Source organism: Heterocephalus glaber, unplaced genomic scaffold, assembly GCF_053883595.1.
Source record: "Heterocephalus glaber isolate CG9 unplaced genomic scaffold, H.glaber_assembly_v1.0 deba00000676, whole genome shotgun sequence".
NCBI classification, from domain to species: domain Eukaryota; kingdom Metazoa; phylum Chordata; class Mammalia; order Rodentia; family Bathyergidae; genus Heterocephalus; species Heterocephalus glaber.
This window is the reverse complement of record NW_028258156.1, coordinates 23697652-23722368: the sequence shown is the minus strand read 5'-3', so window position 1 is coordinate 23722368 and position 24717 is coordinate 23697652. Positions and strand designations below refer to the sequence as shown.

General features: G+C 38.6%; 1 protein-coding gene across 23 annotated transcripts in view; it reads right to left on the bottom strand.

Annotated features, from left to right (window-relative positions):
• Srpk2 (SRSF protein kinase 2) overlaps positions 1 to 24717 on the bottom strand; it is a 235226-nt gene that overhangs the window by 67021 nt on the left and 143488 nt on the right. For all 23 annotated transcript variants that reach the window (XM_021253945.2, XM_004839697.4, XM_087206521.1 and 20 more), the window contains one exon: positions 813 to 967. In XM_021253945.2, coding sequence (XP_021109604.1) covers positions 813 to 967 — 155 coding nt within the window. The remainder of the gene's footprint in view (positions 1 to 812; positions 968 to 24717) is intronic.

Here is a 24717-nt window from a genome sequence, read left to right as displayed (position 1 = left end):
ATTTTTAAAACTCCATAGCAAATAAACTATCTCTTCAACTGCACAGAAGCTCAGAATTCCAGGGAATTAAAATCCAAAGGAGCAAGCCAAGAAAAAGGGAGCTGAATGGACACAGCAACTTCCTTTTCTCCTAGATCCTCAGAGTCCAGTCTATACAAAGTACTGTGTCTACATCATATTCCTCTCAATATTCACCGCCAGATATGCCTGCCCTTTAGAACTTTCTGTAGTTTTGGTCTTAACAAAGCATCAATATAAGAACACTCCACTTAAGATAGTTTCTATGCATTCTGGGAAATCATACTGAAAACAAAATCCACCAAGCCACACAATAGCAAAACCCATAGAATGTCTCTTTCGTTAAGTACAATGCCAGGCAAAAGTCTCTCTCTCTGTAAACAAATGTGCATGCTTTCATTCCACAGACAATGAATACTATGTAATTCAATGCTACACAGAGAAGGAGATGGTTCCCTGTAGGCTAACAGCCAGAAAACAAGAGTTATAATTAGCTGCCTGCAGGAGCCTGGTACATTCTACTCCCTATGCTCTTCTTAGATGGTTTACTGTCTTTTATTTTTAATTGTACCAGATTAAATGCTTTTAAAAGCAAGTAAGTACATATTTTCTCTTACAATTTTCTCTCATATCCTATATTTCCTAATACCATTCTATAGTCAATGAACAAGGAGACTAATTTAATAAAGACCAAGTAATGTGCATGACTAAGTCCCCTCACCCAGTCCACAACCCAACTACTGTGTAGCCCAGTGAGGAAAACACACTCATGCCGCCATGCCCGCCGTTATCACCTTTACAGTAATCCGCAGGGTCCTCCTGTTCCTCATCGTCTGATCCCAGGATCTCCTCCTCTGGCTCTGGGGGAGTAGGGTCTGGTAGTGGTGGTGGTGGTGGAGGAGGAGGTGGAGGAGGAGGAACTAAAGGAGCTTTCTGTTGAGGCTCAGGCCTGAAACAGTGGAAAGAAAATTTCTATTTACACATAAGTACATCTTGCATTATGGAAACATTTGAAAGTTTCTAAACTTGGGAAAAATGAAAACTTGTCAAATGGTAAGAAATGCTGATTATTGTCACTTCATTCATCTTAGATGAATTTAAGTATGTTTCAATATACAGATGAAGGACTACCCTCATGAACTGAGGAATATTTTATAGGTATATTTTCATTCAAAGTTTCAATATTTCTTAAAGCTTGAAAATGCTACAAAATTTCAATGAAATGAACAAGTATCCTATGACATACATCTTTATTAGTTAGAAAACATCCCACTGAGATTTTAAAAACACAGGTGCAAGGAGCCCTCAACCTTTTTTTGGTGGTACCAGGGATTGAACTCGGGTCCTTGCACTTGTGAGACAGGTAATGGAACCACTGAGCTAAATCCCCAGCCCAGCCCTCAACCCTTAAAGGGGATTTTTTTCTCTTATATGAAAATCAGAATTTCCTTCCCACAGAAATAGCAGGAATAAGATTAGGTTTCCAGAATGATTCATAAAAGCTGATTCATATATAATCTACCTAAAGTATAGTTATTTTAAGAATTGAGTTATTTTATCTTACTTATGAAAAACACTATCCAAAACTGGAAATTAAAAACCCACAATCAGTTAAGTACAAATACAGTCCATACACTATACAAAGGTCATTTCTACTTGTCCCAAAAAAAGGCTAAATGATGTTTAGTATAATCTTTTACAAAGAAGAGAAAAGACAAGAAAAAAAGTTTGAACAACCGGGGATTTAGCGCAATGGTTCCACGGCCTGTCTCACAAGCGCAGGGTCCCCCAAGTTTGACCTCCGGTACAAAAAAAAGGTTTGAGGGCTTAAAGAGGTAAACCTTGAAATATCAAGAATAATGCACACATAATTACATTTGCTCAGAAGTGAAACATTCACAATGGGATCCTATAAAATCAAGCCTGCAGTTATTATGTAAGTTAATTGCCCTGGGGGCTGAGAGTGTAGCTCAGAGTTGGCACTCTTGCCTGGTATGCACAAGGTCCCAGATGTAGTCTCCAGCTGTGAAAAAGTAAGATGCTATTTCTAACCATATCCCAGTGGGGAAAATATGAACCTAATATCTCAACTCAGATGCCAGAAGCACATGTGTTGCTTAAGCTGCCATCCTAACAGGAGCACTTCTGCTGTCCCTGAACTAGCCTCACACTGTGGGTGAAAAGTGAATGGGAACAGATACCTGTGGGAGGAGAAGGGGTGCTGGGGAAATGAGGGTGTCTGAAGCAGTGTCAGCAGGCACAAGTGGGGGAACCCTAGTGGGGAGCAAGAAGAACGTCAGTTGCATCAGTGTGGTGGCACAGTGGCATTTTTTTGCCTGCCCACAGTATATTTTCTTTTTCTGAAAGTATCTGGCTTTCCTTTGGGGCCACTGCCACTCCCTGCACAATGAAAATCTGATTCCAGACCCCCTCTCTCCTCACAGTAGCACAGCCGGGGCATATAACCAAAGCTCACTCTTCAGCCCCAGAACTCTGAGGAGGTCAGCTGTCATAGGGCTGCAGCCTCATCCTCAGCTGTTGCAAAGAATCAGGGACACAGGAGCTGCTGAGACCACTGTACCTAAGCTGGACCTCTATGTCCTTGCAAATCTGAGAGCCCCAATAACCTTTAGCACAAGTTAACTATATCTAATATATGTAGCGTCCCAACAAAACCACAAACTGTCACAAGTGGGAAAAGGAGGGAGTGATAGGAACAGCAGAAACACCAAAAGTCATAAGGAAGGGGTGGGGATTGCACATGACAGGCAATGCTAGCAAGAATGCCTACCTTTGACAGGAAAACTTAAGTGCTTATAAATCAAAAGTGACATATTGATTATTACTTCCTAAAATTTATGAAGAATCAAAGTTACAGCTCCCCAAGGAGCAGACATTAGGCATGTGGTGATGGTAATATTCTGAGTTACCCAGCAGTCACAATGGGGCACTGAAAGGAAACAGTCACACTCAAGAGCATGCCTATCACTTCTACAGCACATCTCAAAATTCCAACAGGCCTTACTGAAGTGCAGTAAGGTTTCTGGCAGCCTTATAAATGCTCCTTTTGTTTTTAACAGACAAGCCATGGCTGAGAGTGGAATGGTCATAGGCGTAAGAGAATCCTGAAAAGGGGGAGGTAGGGGAGGGCCTGCAAAAATGTCATCATGGCACCTAAGAGTGAGAAATGACCCCTGAGAGCCAGGCACTACCCATTCTTCAGGGGAGTAGGCAGAATCTCATCCATCTGATGGGTTGGCTCAATTAGAAATACTTCTGAAAGCTGGCTGTTTCTACATAACTTAGAGTAGTTTCTCTGACTCTAAAACACAGTAGAAATGACTTAATGAAAAAAAGGAGGACCCTTTTCTACTAGTGCAGTACACTACTATGCTCAATACATCTGGACCAAGTTATTTATTTATTTATTTATTTATTTATTTATTTATGTATGTATGTATTTTGGGTACCAGGGATCAAACTCAGGTCCTTGCGCTTACGCAGCAGGCAGTGAAACCACTGAGCTAAATCCCCAGTCCCCAAGTAATTTATTGCTATGAGGACTATCCAGTACATCACAGGCATCCCTCACCTTTAGCCACTGTACATCAGCAGTGTGTACACCACCACTTCCAGTTGTGAACATCAAAAATATGTCCAGATATTGACTAATGTCTCCTAGAAGCAAAATCATTCCCACTGTGAACTGCTGCACTAGAAGTATTTTCTATATACTGTACAGGTGCTCCTCATTTAATAACCAAGTTGTTTGTTGACTGAATTGGTCACTAAAGGAGGGATTGTATAGAGTATGAACATTACAATATTCAGAACAAAGAAATGGTCAAAGGAACTCTAGCTTGATGACTTTGCTTTTATTTCCACAACTCTGACATGCAATACTGTAATACATAACAGAACATAAAACTACAGTACTATACTGTACAGTATAGTCAGCAAAAATTACAGCACTGTCCACAAAAAAGACACTGAGGCTCAATAAACAAGATGTACCGAACTATAGATAGACAGATAGATAGATAGATAGATAGATAGATAGATAGATAGATAAAGATAGATAACGATGGGTCATAAGTCCAAGGGGCAGGCCGTAAGTCCAAACACTGCACTGCAGTTGTAAGAAAGAACAGTCATTAACCAACTATATCATTGAATGAGAAATACCTGTATGGTTTTACTTCAGCGGACAAGATTGTGTCTGTGATAAGGGAGAAGAGATTCTAATTTTCACTGTCCATTTTTTTCTCATTTGAGAGGCAGTGTTTCTTAGATACAACATCAAAAGCATAAGCAATGAAAGAGAACTCAATAAACTGGACTCAGCACATTTTAAAACTTTTATACTTCAAAGGATACCACCAAGAAAAAGAACCCCAATAAATGGTAGGAAGTATTTGCAAATCATGTAACTGGAAAGGGAGTTGTGCCTAGAATGCACTGCATAAAAAAGTCTTAGAACTAAACAATAAAAAGACAAATCAATTGAAAAATGAGTAGGGGCAGGGGAGTGGTGCTCAGTAGTACAGCACTTGACTATAATGTGTGAGGCTATTCGATCATCAGTGCTGCTGCAAGAAAAAAACAACGCGTGTGTGTGTGTGCACCTGTGTGCATGCATAAAGGATTGGAACAAACATTTCTCTAAAGCACATATACAAATAACCAAAATATATGAAAAGATGTTCAACATGATTAGTCATGTGGAAAAGGAAACCAAAATTACAATGAGATTTCACCTCATATTTAACAGGATAGCAACAATCAAGAACTCAGAAAATAACAAATGTTAGTAAGGATGAAAAAAACTGGGAACCCTCATACAATGCTAATGAGAACATAATTTAGCACAGCTATTTTGGCACAGTCTACACATTCCTCCAAAGGATAAACAGGGTGATTAACATATGGCCCAACAACTCCACTCCTGGGGATATATATACCAAAGAGAAATGGAAATATACATCCACACAAAATCTTGTCCATTAGTATTCTCAGCAGCATTATTATTCATAATGAACAAAAAAGTAGACACAACCCCAATGTCCATGAACTGATAAACAGATAAATGTGGTGTAATCTTATAATGGAAAATTACTCAGCAATAAAAAGAAATGAAGCACTGATACATGCTACAATATGGATGACCCTTAAAACCACTATGCTGAATGAAAGATGCCAGTCACAAAAGAGCACAGGTTGTATAATTCCATTTTATATCAAATGTCCAGAATAAACAAACTTTTAGAGACAGAGTAAATTAGTGATTACTGGGGGTATTGCAGTACAGATGACAGAAAGAGGCATATGAGGACTGACTACTAATAGGTAGGGACTTTCTTTTAAGGAGTGATAAAAATGTCCTAACAACATGGTAGTGATTATATAATTCTGTGAACATACCATGCTCACTTCAGCAGCATATATACTATAATTCTATGAACATACTACAAAGAACACTGAGTTGCATACTTTAACGGGTAAACTGCATGGAGTATATCTCAAAGAGCTATTTAAAAACATGAAAGAAAAATATATATACCACTTTATATCATCTTTGAATGACCCTTGTAGAGTATCTGCTTCCAAGAAAAATCAGAAATATCCCTATTTGGATTAAGCAATCTGTATGTGTGGTTTCTTTTGTAAGTGACCACTACATTCACAGTGAAAAGAATATAGTGTAATTTTTTTTTTAAAGCTGAGAATAGACAGAGGAGGACTAGAGGTTGACGTGCCATGGCTCCCAGCCCAGAGGAGACTTCCAGGTTGGCGTGCCACAAACATACCCCCCCTCCCCCCGCAGCGACAAAAATGAGAAGACAGGTAAACAAGCCTCAGAACCAAACTTCCAGATCACCTACAGCAACCCCAAAAGGAAACAAAATGGAACACTCTGATACGCAACCACCTGGACTCCATGAACTAGCAATGGAAGAGGATGTGGAAAAAATGAAATCAGAAATAATTTCTCACATAACAGCAAAGATTGTGCCCATAGTGCAAGACATGATTAATAAATCTAGAGAGGATATAGATAAAAAAAAAATAGAGGAGCTGAGGAACATGATGGAATCCCAACATAGGAAACACATGGAATCCATAAAAGAGATGCAAACAGATTTCCAGGAGATTAAAAACTCCACTGAAAGTCTATGCAGCAGAATGAGCCAATGTGAAGACAGAATTTCAGATATAGAAGATAAGATTGCAATTAGTGACCAGGAAAAGAAAAAATCCTTTTAAAATTTTAAGGGAACATGAGAAATCAATCCAGCAGCTGCTAGATGATGCAAAGAAAAATAACGTAAGACTGATTGGAATCAATGAAGAAACAGGAGAGAGTGCAGATGACATTAAAAATCTGTTCACAGAAGTGATGGCAGAAAACTTCCCAAGCAGGGGAAAAGAACTTAACATACAGATAAGGGAGGCACATATAGGACTCCAACTAGCCTTGATCAAAAAAAATCTACACATAGGCATATAATTGTTAGGATTCCAGAAACCCAACAGAAGTACAAAATTCTACAAATAGTTAGAGAAAAGAAACAAATCACATACAAAGGAAAGCCCATCAGAATCACAGCCTACTTCTCAGTGCAAACCCTCAAGGCAAGAAGAGCTTGGACCTGCCTCGCAAGCACAAGGCCCCATGTTTGATCCCTGGTACCAAAAAAAAAAAGAAGAGCTTGGAGTGGTGTGTTTCGAGCCCTAAAGGAAAACAACCTCCAACCCAGAATGATATACCCTGCAAAACTATCTTTCAAAATTGATGGAGAAATAAGATACTTTCATAACAAAGAGAACCTTAGGAACTTCATGAATACCAAACCAGCACTCCAAAAAATTTTAGACAAAATCCTAGGAAAAGACAACGAGGATTACAAACCCAGGAAGCCCAGCAGAATGAATCCACCAGACACAAGATATTAAAAGCAAAGGGGGTGGATCAAACAAAAAGAAAAAGTCATGACAATGATAACTCAATACATATCAGTTATAGCCATCAGTGTTAATGGTCTCAATTCACCAATCAAAAGAAATAGACTGGCAGAATGGGTCAAGAAGCAAGATCCAACAATATGCCGCATACAAGAAACACACTTAATTCAAAACGAAACTCATAGACTGAAAGTTAAAGGGTGGAAAACAATACTCCATGTGACAGGAACCCGAAAAAAAGCACGAGTAGCTATCCTCTTTGCAGACCAAGTGGATTTCAAACCCACGCTGATTAAGAGAGACAAAGAAGGACACTATATCCTTGTAAAGGGAACAATCCAAGAGGAAGAGATGACAATCATAAATATCTATGCACCAAACACTAGTGTGCCCAACTACATAAAATACTAATGAACATGAAAAACCATATAAGCACTAATACAACAGTAGCAGGGGACCTCAATACCCCACTGTCACAAATAGAGAGAGCAACTAGACAAAAAACAAGCAATGAAATACTAGAACTCAATCAAACTCTTGAACATATGAACTTAACAGATGTTTACAGAGTGTTTCACCCCACAAAATCAGCATACACATTCTTTTCAGCTGCACATAGGTCATTCTCCAAAATAGACCACATACTCGCTCACAGAACATATTTAAGTAAGTGCAATGGAACTGAAGTTTTCCCCTGTATATTATCAGACCACAGTGCGATGAAATTGGAGATCAACAGCAAAAGAAACTGCAAAAACTTCATAAACACATGGAAATTGAACAATACACTTTTGAATAACCAATGGGTCACAGAGGAAATTAAAGAAGAAATCAGACAGTTCCTTCAATTAAATGACAATGACAATGCAACATATCGGAATCTAAGGGGCACAATGAAAGCAGTCTCACGAGGGAAATTCATAGCAGTAAATACTCACATTAGGAAAACAGAGCGAGCCCAATTAAACAACCTGATGCTGAACCTCAAGCTTCTAGAAAGAGAAGAGCAGAACAAACCCAAAGCTCATACAAGGGAGGAAATTATAAAGATCAGGGCAGAAATCAATGCAAATGGAGACTAAGAAAACAATACAAAAAATTAATGAAACCAAGAGTTGGTTCTTCGAAAAAATCAACAAAATTGACAAACCCTTAGCCAACCTTATCAGAAAAAGGAAAGAAAAGGCCCACATCTATGCAATTAGGGATGAAAAGGGTGAAATTACAACAGATCCAGCAGAAATTCAGAGAATCATCAATACCTACACTTCCAGAACCTATACGCCAATAAGATGGAACACACAGAAGAAATGGACAGGTTCCTAGACATGTATGAATTACCAAAGTTGAACAAAGAAGACCTAAAAATTCTAAACAACCCAATATCAATCAATGAAATTGAAAACGTAATTAAAAACTTACCAGTCAAGAAAAGCCTGGGTCCTGATGTCTTCACCGCTGAATTCTACAAGACACTTACAGAGAAACTACTGCCACTACTGTTTAAACTCTTCAACGAAATTGAAAGGGAAGCAATAGTCCCGAAATCATTCCTGGAAGCAAGTATCACCTTGATCCCCAAAGCAGAGAAAGACCCAACCAAAAAAGAGAACTATAGGCCAATCTCACTAATGAACATTGATGCAAAAATCCTTACTAACATACGGGCAAACAGAATGCAGAAGATCATTAAGAAGATCATACACCCTGACCAAGTGGGATTCATCCCAGGGATGCAGGGATGGTTCAATATACGAAAATCAATCAATGTAATACACTATTCTTTATCAATAGAGCCAGGGACAAAAACGATATGATCATCTCAATAGTTGCAGAAAAAGCATATGACAAAATCCAACATGCATTTATTATAAAAACCCCACAAAAAATTGGAATAGATGGTCTCTATCTCAATCTGATAAAAGCCATCTATGAAAAACCAACAGCCAATATCATACTAAATGGTCAAAAACTGAAATCCTTCACACTAAAATCAGGAACAAGACAAGGATGTCCATTATCATCACTCCTGTTCAATATAGTTTTGGAAACATTGGCTGAGGCAATTAGACAAGAGAAAGAAATTGAATAAAGATAGGAAATGAAGAAGTCAAATTGTCATTATTTGCAGATGACATGATACTCTACATACAAGACCCCATGAACTCCACCAAAAGTCTTCTAGACTTAATAACCAAATTCAGTAGAGTAGCTGGATACAAGGTCGACACAAAAATCAACAGCTTTTCTCTACACGAACAATAGACTCACTGAGACAGAAATAGGGAAAACAATTCCTTTCATAATAGCATCCAAAAAACTGAAATACCTAGGAATCAACCTAACAAAAGAAATCAAAGACCTCTTCTCTGAAAACTACAGCACTTTGAAAAAAGATGTTGAAGGGGATATCAGAAAATGGAAAGACATCCCTTGCTCCTGGGTAGGAAGGATCAACATAGTGAAAATGGCTATATTTCCAAAATTGCTATATAGATTCAATGCAATACCAATTGAAATCCCAGCACCATACTTCATAGACCTTGAGAAAACAATCCAAAAATTCATTTGGAACAAGAAGAGACCCAGAATAGTAAAAGCAATTCTAGGTAACAGAGACATGGCAGGGGGTATCACAACTCCCACCTTGAAACTATACTACAAAGCTACTGTGATAAAAACAGCATGGTACTGGCAAAAAAACAGTCCTGAAGACCAATGAACAGATTAGAAGTGCAGAAACAACACCAGACACACTCACCCACCTCATCTTTGTCAAAGGAGCCAAACACCCTCACTGGAGAAAAGATAGTTTCTTTAATAAATGGTGCTGGAGAAATTGGGTTTCAACTTGCCAAAGACTAAAACTAGACCTATATCTCTCACCATGCACTAAACTAAAATCGAAATGGATTAAAGATCTAAATATAAAAACAGAAATGATGAACTGGCTGGAACAGAGATTAGGTAGAACTCTTGAAGACACTGGGGTAGGAAAAGAGTTTATGAACAAAACCTCAGTTGCCTGTGAACTAGCACAAACAATCAACAAGTGGGATCTCTTTTTACTAAAAAGCTTCTGCACAGCAAGAGAAACCATCAAGAGTGTGAAAAGACAACCCACAATGTGGGAAACAATTTTCACCAGCTGTTCCTCAGACAAAGGTCTACTTTCTAGACTCTACAAAGAACTTAAAAAAAATCAGACCTCCCAAATTTAAAGACCCAATCCAAAAATGGGCATCTGAAATGAACAGACACTTCTCAAAGAAGTAGACATAGAAAATAACCATATGAAAAAATGTTCAACATCACTGGTCATTCAAGAGATGCAAATGCAAACAACAGTGAGATTCCACCTCACCCCAGAAAGAATGGCTGCTATCATGAAATCAACCAATAACAAATGCTGGCGGAGCTGTGGGGAAAGAGGAACACTGCTCCACTGCTGGTGGAAGTGCAGACTGGTGCAACCACTGTGGAAATCGGTCTGGAGATACCCCAAAGAACTAGGCTTGGAAGTCCCATTTGACCCAGTTATTTCCCTACTTCCCCCCAAAATTAAAAGAATCATATCACAGTGATATACGTACACCCATGTTCACAGCAGCAGTTTGTAATAGCTAAAACTTGGAAACAGCCCAAATGCACATCAACTGGAGACTGGATCAAGAAAATGTGGTTTTTTAATAAAATGGAGTACTACTCACCCATCAAAAATGAGAACTTAGAGACATTTATTGCTAAATGGATGCACATTGAGGCGATAATTCTTCAGTGAAATAAATAGGACACACATGTGTAAATACCGAATAGTTTCTCTACTGTGAGAAACTGAAAGTGTAAATAAGAACTAAAAGGTATAATAGATAATGTGAAATAGGAAGAAAAGGGCAAAGGGGAGGGGGAACTGGGAGGGGTAGGGGAAAGGAAAGAAGCGAATGGAATATGAGAAAATGAAAAAATGGAAACAAAGTCTTTGTAAATAGGGAGGGATGGAGGGGTTGAAGGGAGGGCAGGGGAAGGAGGAAAAAATAAGAACCAAGAGAGTATGTAAAGGTGCATATCTCCAATGATGAATGTCATTATATTGTACACCTAAAATGTACCAATATAAGGATTAAAAGAAAAAAAGCTGAGAATAGTGTGAAGTTTACACAAAGCACTAATTTGGGGGGGGGGGGGGGTACCGGGGATCGAACTTGGGTCCTTGCGCTTGTGCAGCAGGTGGCAAAACCACTGAGCTAAATCCCCGGCCCCCCAAAGCACTAATTTAAGAACATGTTTTCATATACAAAATAAATCATATCTCAGTGACAGGAACAAGAAATTTAAAAAACAATCTTCCAACTTGAATTTTTCACAAACTATATTGTGCCCTACATAGAACACAAACATTCTAGTCATTATTCCATATACAGGGTCATAATGAAAATGCAGTTTTTAAAACCCACAAAAAAATAATATAATATGTATATAATTTCTTTCAATACTATACTATAATATTAAATTGTCTTATTATGCTTATAAGCATATTTGCACACTTGCCCTATCAGAAGAGGAAGAAAAATTGAACAATCCTAGCAAAATGCATGCATCAACTGCTCAAAAGTGTCACAGCAACCCAAATGGGCATTGTGATTTACTTCAGCTATTATATTTTTTTGGTTTTTGCTTCTGCGATAGGGTCTCACTCTGTAGTTCGGGTTGGCCTCAAACTTGCTGTATAGGCCAGGCTAGCCTCAAACTCACAGCAATCCTCCTGCCTTGCCTCCCAAGTGCTGGGATTACAGGTGTAGGCCCGGCCCATTTCTTTCTTTCTTTTTTCTTTCCTTCCTTTCTTTTTTTTTTTTTCTTTTTGGGTACCAGGGATCAAACTCGGGACCTTGCGCTTGCGAGTCAGGCAGCAGAACCACTGAGCTAAATCCCCAGCCCCCCATTTATTTCTTTTGGGCAGACAAAGCGACAACTGAACTCCAGGCTTGGCAGGGGGAGCAAGTCTTGTTCTTTTTACCAACTCAGCTGGAAACTGACACAATTTAACAAAAATGGCTCCATTAATCTTTAATCAAAATGCCAAGAAAAGGAGTTCTGGAGAAATTTTTTCAGGAAATATTTCACAGAAGTTCACATAAAGTAAAATTCTGTTTACTTTCCTTTTTGAGTTTGCCTCCAGATCTAAAACTCATCCTCCCTTCCTTCATCCTTCTTACCCTCCCTCTTGGTGGTAACTGCTAGCTTGAGAAATATCCAATTGGCATTTCTACTTATAACAGTTTGTGTTCCTTGAAACTGAAGAATGAATTTTAAAAGACAATGGAGGTTAAGAGTAGGAAAGGTTTACTGAGAGACAGGAGGGGTTTTTGAGTGGGTTGCCACTGAGGCCCTTTGTCAGGGGTCATTTATAGAGCAAAGTCAATGTGTGGTACAATGTGGGTCAAACTATAATCAACCAATAAGATTATAAGTACAGTAAAGCTACATAGCTAATATTAATCTAACAGGGAAAAACAGCACATAGCAAAGGTATATAGCTGATAGCATTACCCTTGGCTTATCTATGACTATTAAAACCAAACAAATTTGGGAAGCGGGTAGGTCCGGATGTTCTGGTCACCCACCTGGGTGTCTGATGCCTATCTGGACACTTAATGGACTGGGGGGTACTAATTACAGTATGATCTCAAGTATTTTTTGTTTTGTTTTCAAGTTTTTTTCATCTCTTAGGGAGGTATGTAACAGACCATTGTGACTTTATCTTGAGGCCCTGTCTTTTTTAGATGTGTCTCTAGCCACATTTTGATGTCTTTTTTGTTACTGTTGTTGACTTTTTTGAGATCCCAGTCTCTTTTTGTCTGTACATTAATTTTTATCTAACTTAGCTGTCTATAATAACCAAACAACAAGGACCTAGTTCTACAAGCAGAAGGAAACCAGTTCTGCCAGCAGCCCTTGAGGTGGAAGAAGACCTGAGGTTCAGATGAGAACCACAGATGTGACTGACACCTTAATTTCAGTCCAGTAAGAATCTAGCTGTGCCATGTTGCCCCATTTCCAACCTACAGAACTGAGTTAATGGATGGGTGTGGTTTTAAGCTGCTCTGTGTGCAGTCATTTGTTATGCAGCAAAAGCACAAATGTCAAGTTCCTCAAAATATACTATGATAGTTTCTGTAGAATTATCAAGATGTGGACCCAAGAGGTAAGATTTGAATTTTATTATGTTTAAATAATTGAGGGACTTAAACTGGGTAAGCAGGAATGGGATCCAGTTCTCTTTTAGGCATAGGCATGCTCGGGGAAAAAACAAAAAACAAAAACAAAACAACATAACAGTAAACAATCGTTACTTCCACACTAGAGAACAGACTATTTTCTAAGACTATACTGTTTCCTAGCAGGAGGAACACAGGCAACAAAAAGTGAGTAAAGATGTTAGTAAATCAGATCTGCTTCCCAAGTCTACATTTTAGACAAAAAGGAGTTGGTGGGAGTTAGGTTTTTGTTTTGTCTTGTACTACTAGGAAATGAACTGAGGATCTTCACACTGAGCTACATCCCCATCCCTTTTTTATTTTTTATTTGGAGACAGGGTCTAAGTTGCCCAGACTGGCCTTGAACTTTCGATACACCCGATCCAGCCTCACAGAGCACTGGGATTACAGATGTGCAACACCACACCAGTTTGGAGTTGGTGTTTTTAAAATGCCACTGCTTGAGCACCTGAATTAGTGAGGTGAATTAGGACAAGAGAATTGCTTTCTGCAAAGATATATGGAATCAGTGTGCAGAATGGGTAAAAAGGATAAAAGCAGGCAGCAGCAAAGAAACTAGAACTGCTTATCCAAGAAAGAGGCAATGAACACTAAAACTCAGGTTTGATTTGCTGTAGGTCTCCTACATTTCTGGTAGTGAAATAGTGCTAATATTTCTGTGGACAGATAATAGGAGGTCACTGAAGAGGTTTTAGAGAAAAATAACTTGTTTTAGCTCCCTTGAGTTCAATGAACAAGCTGAACAACCAGAAGCACAGAACAAAGGGGACTGCTTGATATACAAAATCTGTAACTAAGAAATAAATGTTTGGGCTATAGATAGAAGCAAAGGTCACGAGCATCTGGTAGCTGAAGCCTTTCCAAGCATGAGAAAGTGCCAAGAGGGCTGGGGATTTAGCTCAGTGGTGCTGCTGCCTGCCTCACAAGCACAAGGTCCTGAGTTCAATCCCTGGTACCAAATAAAAAAAAAAAGTGCCAAGAAAAACAGGAACAAAAGTGCCAAAGTCACAGCCTAAATCAAAGTAAAAAATCAGATTAGGGGCCAGGGATTTAGCTCAGTGGTTCTGTCGCCTGCCCCACAAGCGCAAGGACCCGAGTTTGATCCCCGGTACCAAAAAAAACCACCTCAGATTAGGCCTAGATTCCAGATTCATGACCCATGATCAAGGGCTATTATTATTATTAGAGGTAGCTAAGTAAGGTAGAAATACTGTACTATAAAAGCAGTCAGACTGGGCTAGGCCCTTGAAGAGTCAGTGCAGAACACATTATATCTATGGCTGGAGGTGCACTCATTGAAGGCCAGGCCTCAAGACAAAGACGGAATGCCTATCTACCTCCCCAAGGGATAAACAATAATGATCGATATTCTAAATAGGCATCAGTCACCAGGGTGGATGACCAGGACCTCCTGATCCATCTTTTCTAAAAAAGGCCTTTGTTCTTTCCATGTACACTTGCTACATACCTGGCTTTCCCACTGGATCAATATTACCTAGGCAACTGTACCTGTAATCTTATTGATGATAATTTTGTCCCACCTTGTACCCATTTCATGATTTTGCTCTATAAAACCTCCTCTGAGAAGCGGGCTCATGGGCAACTCACTTTCCAGGGCCTCTCCTGTCTCTCTCAGTCAGGAGCTGTCTTTCCCTCAATAAAATTTTCTACTCTTAACTTCTATTATTCCTTAGAATTCATTCCTCAATTTTGGGAAACACGAACTCGGCGCATCAGACATCTAGCAGGTTGGGAGTTATATTTCCCTTATATCATATGGAGGTCCTAAATCATTATAATCACCCAATGTAAGTTTATTAAGTTTGAATACACACTTCGAGAGCCAGGAATATAGCTCAATGGTAAGGGCGCACTTATCATGCCTATCGGTCTGGGTTTATTAAAAATAAAACTAAATAAAATACAGATTTTAGAGAACATACACATACATAAACTTCAACTCTACGTCTTACCCTAGGGTAAAATATACCTGTAGTAAGAACTGGCAAACTAAGATCTCACATGCTTTTCTATCTAAAAGCTTGGTTTACAGGCACTCTGCAGGCAGCTGGGTACAGGTTACACTGCTACGAAGAATGAATTGTTTATACAGACCTATACTGGTGAAACTGGCAATAACTACTATGATTGGCTCATGTTACTCAGGAAGTAATGCAAGACATACCACTTCAAACAAAACTTCTGCAAACTTCCACAAGCTTTAAAGGAGTCTACAATAATTCATATGAAATGAATCAACAAAACTCAAGTGCAATAAACTTTCTATCCTCTAAAGTAATTTAGAACACAGGAAATAAATGAAACCTCTAGGCAACTGTTACATAATTTGGTAGCCAGTCACCACATTAATTAAAACTGAATAAAACTGAAAACCCAGTTCTTCAACTACTCTACCTTCAAATGCTGAAGAGCTACATGTGACTTATGGTGACAGTACAGTGTGGGCAGCTCAACATTTCCATCATCAGAGAGTTCTGCTGGACAGGGCTGCTTTGGGCAATTTTTTACCATGAACTTCTTTTAGCATATCATCATTTTTAATTTTTAAAATTGACTAAAAGCTAACACTTTTCTATACTTCAAACAACTTATTGGAAGTTTCAAAATAAGCAATAAAATGACAAATGAGATCATTCCAACATCTGAATACTCTTTGGCTCAGCACATGTCCTTACTGGAACGAACCCAAATCATACACTCACTATGGCAATATTTGCAATAGCAATATACTGCGATCAAAATGTTCATCCAAAAAAAAAAAAAGTCCATCAAGGAGAACTTGCTGATAACATTATGAGATTACTGCCCATCTATGTTTTTTTAAAAACTGAGAACAGGGAGAAAAATAAGAACCAAGATATATCATGCAAAGGTACAATTCCTGGGCCGGGGATTTAGCTCAGTGGCTCCAGCACCTGCCTGCCTTGCAAGCGCAAGGTCCTGAGTTCGATCCCCGGTACCAAAAATTAAAAAAAGGTACAAATTCCCAAATGATGAATGTCATTATATTGTATACCTAAAATGTACCAATAAATGATGAATTTTTTAAAATAGGGCAAATGAAATTAAAGACATAATTCTACTCACAATGATATCAAGAGATTAAAATATTTATAAGCAAAAAGCTGACAACAAAAGCTGAAAACAGACTATGAAAGCTATGAAACATTATTGAAAGAAATTCTTAAAAGACTAAATAGAAAGGCACTTCATTTCATGGACTAGAGAATTAACACTGTTAAATCACTAGTACATTCCAATGGATCTACAGATTCAATGCAATCTCTATCAAAATTCCAGCTACCTTCTTTGGAAAAACTGACCAGTAATTCTCAAGTCTTGAAAATCAACGTTCCAGAATGGCAAAACAATCATGAAAAAAAAATTCTAGGACTCACAACATGTCATGATTTCAAAACTTACTACAAAACTACAGTAATCAAGACACTGTGGTACTAAAATAAGGAAAGATGTATAGATCAATAGAATAGAACTAGGGATTCAGCAATAAGCCCTCATATTTACAATCAACTAATTTTCAACAAGGGTGCCAAGACCATTTGTGATAGTTAACTGTTCTGTCAACTTGAGTAATAAACACCTAACTAATTGGATTATCAGAGTTTTGGTGTGGCTGAAGGGATTTACTTAGTGTGAGTGGCACCAACCAATAGGCTTGTAGCCTGAATGGAATAAAAAGGGCAGTGAAGAAGGAAGGCTCTCTTCTGTTTCTTTGGAGGAGATCTAGTCTCCACCTTCAACTTGGACATCGTCTCCTGGCTTCCAGCACAGACTCCCATGGAATACTACTACAATGAGCTCCAAGCTTTCAACTTTTGTTTGACTGGATCCTTTGGATCTCCACCATGCAGACAACCCTTTTGCATTCTTCCACATCTGACTCTGCAGGTGGCCACTGTAAGCCTACTTTGTAAATCCTTATATATCTTATATTAAATCTTTCTCTAGTGAGTGAGTACTGGTTGATACACACTCAATCAGGAAAGAATAGTCCAATGAATATTAATGAGACAACTGGACATTCACATTCAGAAGAATGAAGCTGGACTCTCACTTCCCACCGTATACAATAGCCATTTCATAATGAATCAAGGTTCTAAATATAGGAGACAAAAGTAGAAAACTCCTAGGAAAGATGATCAACACCATTAGCTAGAAGAAAAATGAAAATTAAAATCACAATGAGAAGCCACGTGTGGTGGCACATGCCTGCAATCCCAGCACTCAGGAAGCTAAAGTAGGAGGACTCCCATGAGTTCGAGGCCAGCCTGGGATACATAGTGAATTCAAGGCCAGCCTGAACTACATAGTAAAACTCTGTCTCAAAATACCACAAGGAGGGGCAAAAGGTGTGGTGTGGTAGTAAACCACATGCATAAGGCTCTGGGTTCAACCTCTAGCACTGAAAAACAACAACAAAATCCACAATGAAATATCATTTCACACCCATAAATAAAAAAAGACAATAGCAAGCTATAGCAAGAACATACAAAAATTTATATTTTTGGATATTGCCTTGCTGAGGGAAATGGAAAATGGTATAGTCACTTTGGAAAATAGTCCAGCAGTTTGTCAAAGGGTTAAACAGTTACCACGTGACCCAGCAATTCCATTTCTTGGTAAAACCCCTAGAGAAATGAGAACTCATGTGCATGCAAACACTCAGACATGAGTATTATTCTTTTTTGGTACTGGAGATCAAATCCACAGCTGCAAACATAGCAACCATGTCTTCTAACACTGGGCCACACCCCCAAGAAACCAGTATTATTTGTAAGAGCCAGAAGAGGAAACAATCTAAAATGTCAATTAAATGAAGAACAAGTACAAAGATAGTATAATCAAACAATGGAAGTGTACTTGACAATAAAAGAAATGCAACACTGATAGATACTGCGACAGGACATGACACAGATGACACTTGAAGATATTATGGCAAATCAAAGAAGCTACTGATCAAACCCCACTTATATGATTCCATTTACATAAAATACTTAGAAAAGACAAATTTTGAGAAACAGAAAGTAGATTAGTGGCTGTCAAAAGTCAAGGGGTGAGAACTCAGACAATGACTTCAAAATCAGAGCACTGTGGAAATTTTAAAAGGTGACATGTAAGTTTCCTGGCACAGTAACTTTGCACCATAGGCAAAGTCTTTTTTTTTTTTTTAAGGCAGTCAAAGTTTAAACCTCACCAGCCCACAATGAACCCACTTCCTTGGGGTTCCGGGTGTGACCAATAAATACACCCTGATGCATCATGTATAACATGGCTACTACACCTTTGGGCCTGTCTGGAGTTTCTCCCATCCTTTCTGTTCATCTGCGACTATCCTAACTACAAAGGTCATCAGTCCCACTGCCTAATTCCTCTGTTTCCAAACTCCTGTGCTTTATTGCTGTAATTAGTTAAGAGATTTCTCTAGGAAGTGTTGAAAGAATCTATATTATTAACTATTGTATTTTTCTAGGGCAATATGACAAAATGGGTCACACTAATGTTATAATCATTCTTGAAGAAAAAGGTATCTACTGGTAACATGAACTTTCAGAAATTAACTAGTAAGCAAACTGTTTAAAAAATATTCTCCATTCAATCCCCAGTACTACCCCCCCCCCAAATTCTCCAAGTAACACAAAACTTTTCTAACCAGGTCTCTTCTGATAAGTGTTGAGGACAACACATAGAACCACTCCTGGGTGCCATGAGACCTAAGAATGATGCAGACACAACCTAGATCACAGAGACAGTTTACTGGGGGACAAACTGACAGAAATATAGTTCTGGGCAGCAACAAGACCAGTAAAATTCCAATATTTGGGTCAGAAGATGAGGGCTTATACAATGATCAGGACAAAAGTGACTTCATCCAAGTCAGAATGTGCCTAGTTTATCACATTTCTGGTCCAGGACCCATTATACATACTACTGTAATAGTTTTGGTCTATGTTTAATATGTTGGAAAAGTATGTGGAGAAAACTGGTCAGGATTTCTCAGGAGCAATCATGGTGGTGATGACTCCCTACAAGTACAAACATAAGGCCAGTCCTCAAAGACCTTGTGAACTAGTGCCCTGCACAAGGGGTTTGACATATCAAAATTCTTCCAATCTTTCCCTCAGAAAGACAAGAAAACTTACAGCTGACAACACAGAATTACAAAATTTTGACTGCAGGAAGATTAATGCAACACATTCTGAAATTCTATAACTTCATTCATCCAGTTCTCAGGGGCTGGGGACTGCTAGAGATCAAATCCTATGTCTTAAACCTGTGAGGCAAGCTCTCTACCATCAAACTATACCACCAGCCTTGCATCCAATTCATAAGTTTTGTATAAATAGCTTATTTTTGAAGACAAGTGTTTCAATTAGCACTAATGTCAACCTTACTAAAGGAACTATACATATAAATCCTCAAAGATGTTGAAAAACATTAATTAATACTATTCTGGCAGAAGTAGTAATATTTGGAGACTGGTAGATGCCTAAAGAACCCAGCAGGAAAAATTTTCCAAGGAAACAAGGACTCTGGAAGCATCAAATCAAGTCCCAATAGGAGTACTTAAAAACAAGGTGAAAACAGGCTGAGACACCAACTCAGTGAACTGGTGTCTCAAGACTGGCTATAGAAAGAGACAGGACTGGCAAAGAAGTAGGCCACCAGTTTGTAAGATGGACTTGGGATACCATACTCATCTTTCTTCAGACTTGATAGCAAAGGAGAAACTCCCATGAAAATTTGAGATCTCAAGTTTCTCCTTGTGAAGAGTTATTTTGAACTAACTACACTAACTGCTCAGTCTTAGAAATCCCCAACCCACTTGGGCATTCCTGCAATACCTTAACAGTGTTGAAATCTGCAGCATGGTACTAAGGAAGTTAAAGTTTGAATGTAACCACTTTATTTAAAAGGTTTTTCTTTAACTTAAATGAAATAGGGTTGAAGTGCACAGGATTTTGTTGACCATGTTTGTGAATTATAGATGCAAACATGCATTGGTAGAATCGTATGATGGTCTTTTGTGATACTTAATTTTTACATATCCCAGTCTCTGTGTATCTGCATAGACAAAGAAAAAACAAACTGCTGCTTCATTTTTATTGAAGGTTTCCAAGACTGCGTGTCTGCTCCTGAGATTTGTTTTAAGTATGTGTATTCTTTGCTTGTATTGTGTATTTAAAAAGAAAAAGAAAAAGAACCCCTTATCATTGAGCATGTTGGCATTGTCCCCTTTATTTTTCTCTTTGGGGTCATATGAAGCAAGTTATTCTTTTTCTGTATCTTTTTTTTCTTCTGTAAACTTTTTTCTGTTTTGTTTAAAAATGGCTTTATAAAAGGGCTTTTATGACACCCCCCTCCCCCCCAAAAATCCCCAACCCAAGAAGTTAATACAGGGTACTTCTGGGGTGGTGGCATCTTTGAATAGCTTAAAGAAATAAAAACAAATGAAGGAAATACACCCTTGATATGGGCTCTTTAGGATTCTCAGCAATTACAATCCAGTGACTATGATTCAATATTTTTTCAAATTACCCAATTCAGATTCAAATCACAAGAAAACAGTACCATATGAGCAAGCCAAAAGAAATAATAAACACCAAAATCCAGTATTTCATATACTAGTTTTAGGAAGCATAGACTATAAAATATAACACTGGTCCCTTGATATCCATGGTGGACTGGTTTCAGGAGAGACATACACGCCCCTAAAATACCAAAATCAGCGGATGCTCAAGTCACTTATATTAAATGGCATAATATCTGCATATAACCAATGTACACCCTCCCATATACTCTAAATCACCTCTAGATTACTCACTGCCTCATACAATGTAAATGCTATGCAAATACTCCTTATACCATATTGTTTAGATAAGGATAACAAGAAAATCTGCGTATGTCTAGTACAGAGGCAATCTCTTCCCAATCCCAGTATGTTGAATCCAGTTAGCTGACTCTGAAAGATATGGAACCACAGATATGGAGGGGGTTGACTGTATGTTCATAATGTTGATAGAAATTTAAAAAGGAAATTAATGCATGCGAGGAGGTAGGGAGCATTAAATTTGTTGAATTTATTAAACAACAAAGAAGAGACTGGAAGATGAATCTGAAGAAGGCACCAAAGATGCACCATAAAAAGATAAAGAAGCCAAAAGTACAAAAAGTAAGGACAGAGTAGAAAGTAAGAAAATTTAACCTCTTAACTAATATTTGGAGTTCTCGAAGAAAAGAGAAAAACAGAAAAGGCACCATTACAAGAAGAAATAAAAGCTGAGAAATGTGCAGAATTGATAAAGAACATGATTTAAATAAGATTCAGAGAGCACAAAGTGTGCTAGATAAAGAAAAATCCCCAGTACAGTAAAAGTGAAGAATACCACAGCAAAGGGAAAAAATAGTTTTAAAAAGTAGCCAGAGAAAAATGTCATTTTCTATAAAGAAATGCCAATCACATTGTCATTAGATTTCTCAAAAAACAAAAGAAGTCAAGCAACAGTCATGTGGACCAGGGATTTAGCTCAGTGGTTCCACTGCCTGCCTTGCAAGCACAAAGACCTGAGTTTGATCCCCGGTACCGGGGAAAAAAAAACAACAAACAGTCATGTAAAGTCATCAAAGTGCTGAGAGCAAATAACTGCCATGGTTGGTTGCATATCTAGTTAAATCATTAAAAACTATTATCCACAGACCCTTTTCTAAAGAAACTTCTAAAAATATATTTCAAGAAGACAGAAAATGATCAAAAAGGAAGATCGAAACTTCAGAAAGCATGGTGATTCTTTATGGGTAATGAGAGTAAACCAAAACAAACATGGGCTGGGGATTTATCTCAGTGGTTCCACCTCCTGCCTCGAAAGCACAGGGTCCTGAGTTCCATCCCGGATACCAAAAAAACAAAAATCAAAAAACAAAAACAAAAACAAACCATGGAACGTTTGTCTCCAGGCTGGGAATAAATACATTATTTAAAATGACAATGTATGTTTTGTTTTGTTTTGTTATGAGAGTCTCACTTTGTAGTTCAGGTTGGCTCTGAGTTACTACTATTCATTAGTCCAGGCTATCTCTGAACTCACAGCAATCCTCCTGCCTCTGCCTGAATGCTGGGATTACAAGTGCATACCACCACACCTGGCAAAACAACAGGTTCTGTGAACACTTTAGGTAACAAACACTTCAAGTAGCACAGTACTATCCTAAGTGTTTTATTCATATTGACTCAATCCCCAAACAACTCTATGAACTTGTGTAGGGAGGCAGGAACTAAGCTTGCTTTATCAAATAGCTAGACTGGAACAAGGTAATAGTATGTTGTTAGGTAGAGATAGGGTCTCATTCTGTAGTTCAGGTTGGCCTTCAACTCATCACATTGCCCAGACCAGCCTCAAACTTGTGGTAAAACTCCCGCCTCGGCCTCCTGAGTGCTGGAATTACAGGTGTGTGCCACCAAGCCTCTGTTTTCTACGGGACTGAATCTCCTGCTGTGCCACAGACCCTCTGGAGGGACCAGCAGGTAGTAGGTGGCTGGCACGTGGAATGGGTTTGAGAAGCTTACTGACCGGGATGAGATGGGTTACGTGTAGTACTGACACCCACTTGAGGCACTCAGATTTCCCCAATCACAAAGACCAGAGTCCTAGAGCAGCCAAAAGCCTGGCACTGGAAAATGTGATAAGCATAAGGAGACTGAGGCAGAAGGTTCAGGAGCCAGCTAGGAAATGTTACTACATGCATATGTAACCACCAAGTCCTTTCATCTTTTTAAATTAATACACTTTTAAACAAACAAACAAACAAAAAAGTGTCCATGTACAATTTGAATACTAGGTATCAGAGCAAATTCCTATCAAGTAATGTGCCAGTTTCAACCTCCCCCTCAAAAAAAAAAATCACTGTGACTAAATAAATACATACTAATTGGCAACAAAATACAATGAACAAATACAACATGAACTCAAGCTCACTGTGCTAAGTATAGGAAGCCAAACACAAACACTACACTGTGCATGATGCCATCTTTCAAAGGCATGGAAAGCAGAGTGAGAGATGTCAGGAGCCAAGGAGTCAGGCAAGGCTGCTGACTGCAAAAGGGCTCAGAGAACTTCGGGTGTTGACTAAAATGTTTCCTCATGATGTGTGTATGTGTACGTTTATCATAATCCATTTAGATGTACACCTTTTATTTTACGCAACCCATCAAAAAGGCCACTCTAACCACCGGGGACCCCTGTGAGCTGCTCATAATACATGCTCCCATCACCTTCGATTGGTAAAGCTCCAATACTTTTCATTGCCAAATATAAAACCATGTAAAGCCCTCACGGTTGCTGACATTAACACATGGGAAACTCTTAGCAGACGTTTGCTAACTTCAAGCCACTCACTAGTTTGCAAGGGCAGTATTTTACCAAATGAGGGGAAATAATTACAACCAAACTTATACACACACAGAGACTTACATAAGGTAAAAGATATTCAAAACAACATGGTGCTGTGATTAGAACACATGTAACCAAACACTATGATGAATTTCCCTCTTGTATTGGCAGAAGACACAGCCCCTTATTAGTGCGAGTGTACCTAACAAATGAAGACTCCCAAAAGCACCAAATAGCCAGCCACTGTGGAGCATACCTGTAATCCCAGCACTTGGAGGCTGAAGCAGAAGGACTGCTACAAGTTTGAGGCCAGCCTGGGATACACAGTGAGTTCAAGGCCAGCCTGAACTACATATCAAGATGTATTCTCAAACAAACCAAACAAACAACACTGAATCCATCCAGCTGTTGGTGCGGGGACTACAGCCCCTCCATTCTGAGTATCATACCATGTCATATCAGTAAGAACTCAAGAGACTGATTTTCTCAGAACTGTGCTATTCCCTCCTTTCCTGTGTCTTGGTTTCTATCCTACCATTTCGAATTCTGCTTGGTAAAGCAATGAGAAGACAGCTCTGTTATTTGTTCAAGAAATAGCAACAAACTATTTTATTGTTGTTAAAATAGGTAAAACATGAGAAGTCCCACAGAATCAGATGGGTACGATCAGACAGGTACACAAGTAACATAAAACAAGATGGAATGCTGTTTGATCAACATTAACTTCTTTAATTAATTCAACATATATTTAAAGCATACAGTTTCCAGTACTGTTGTAAGGTCCAGAGCATACAATAGCAAAAACAAAATATCCCAGGCATGGTGGCTCACATCTATAATCCCAGGAACCAGGAGGATGAGACAGGAGATAATGCATTGAAAACCAGTCTGGCTACTTAGTGAGACCCTGTCTCAAATAATCTAAAAACAAATAAAATATGTTGAAAAAAATGTTCTCTGATAGATTGAGTCTCTAGGAACATGTAGAGAAAGCAGACTGAACTGAAGAGATGTACAAGGGAAAAAGATGTCCA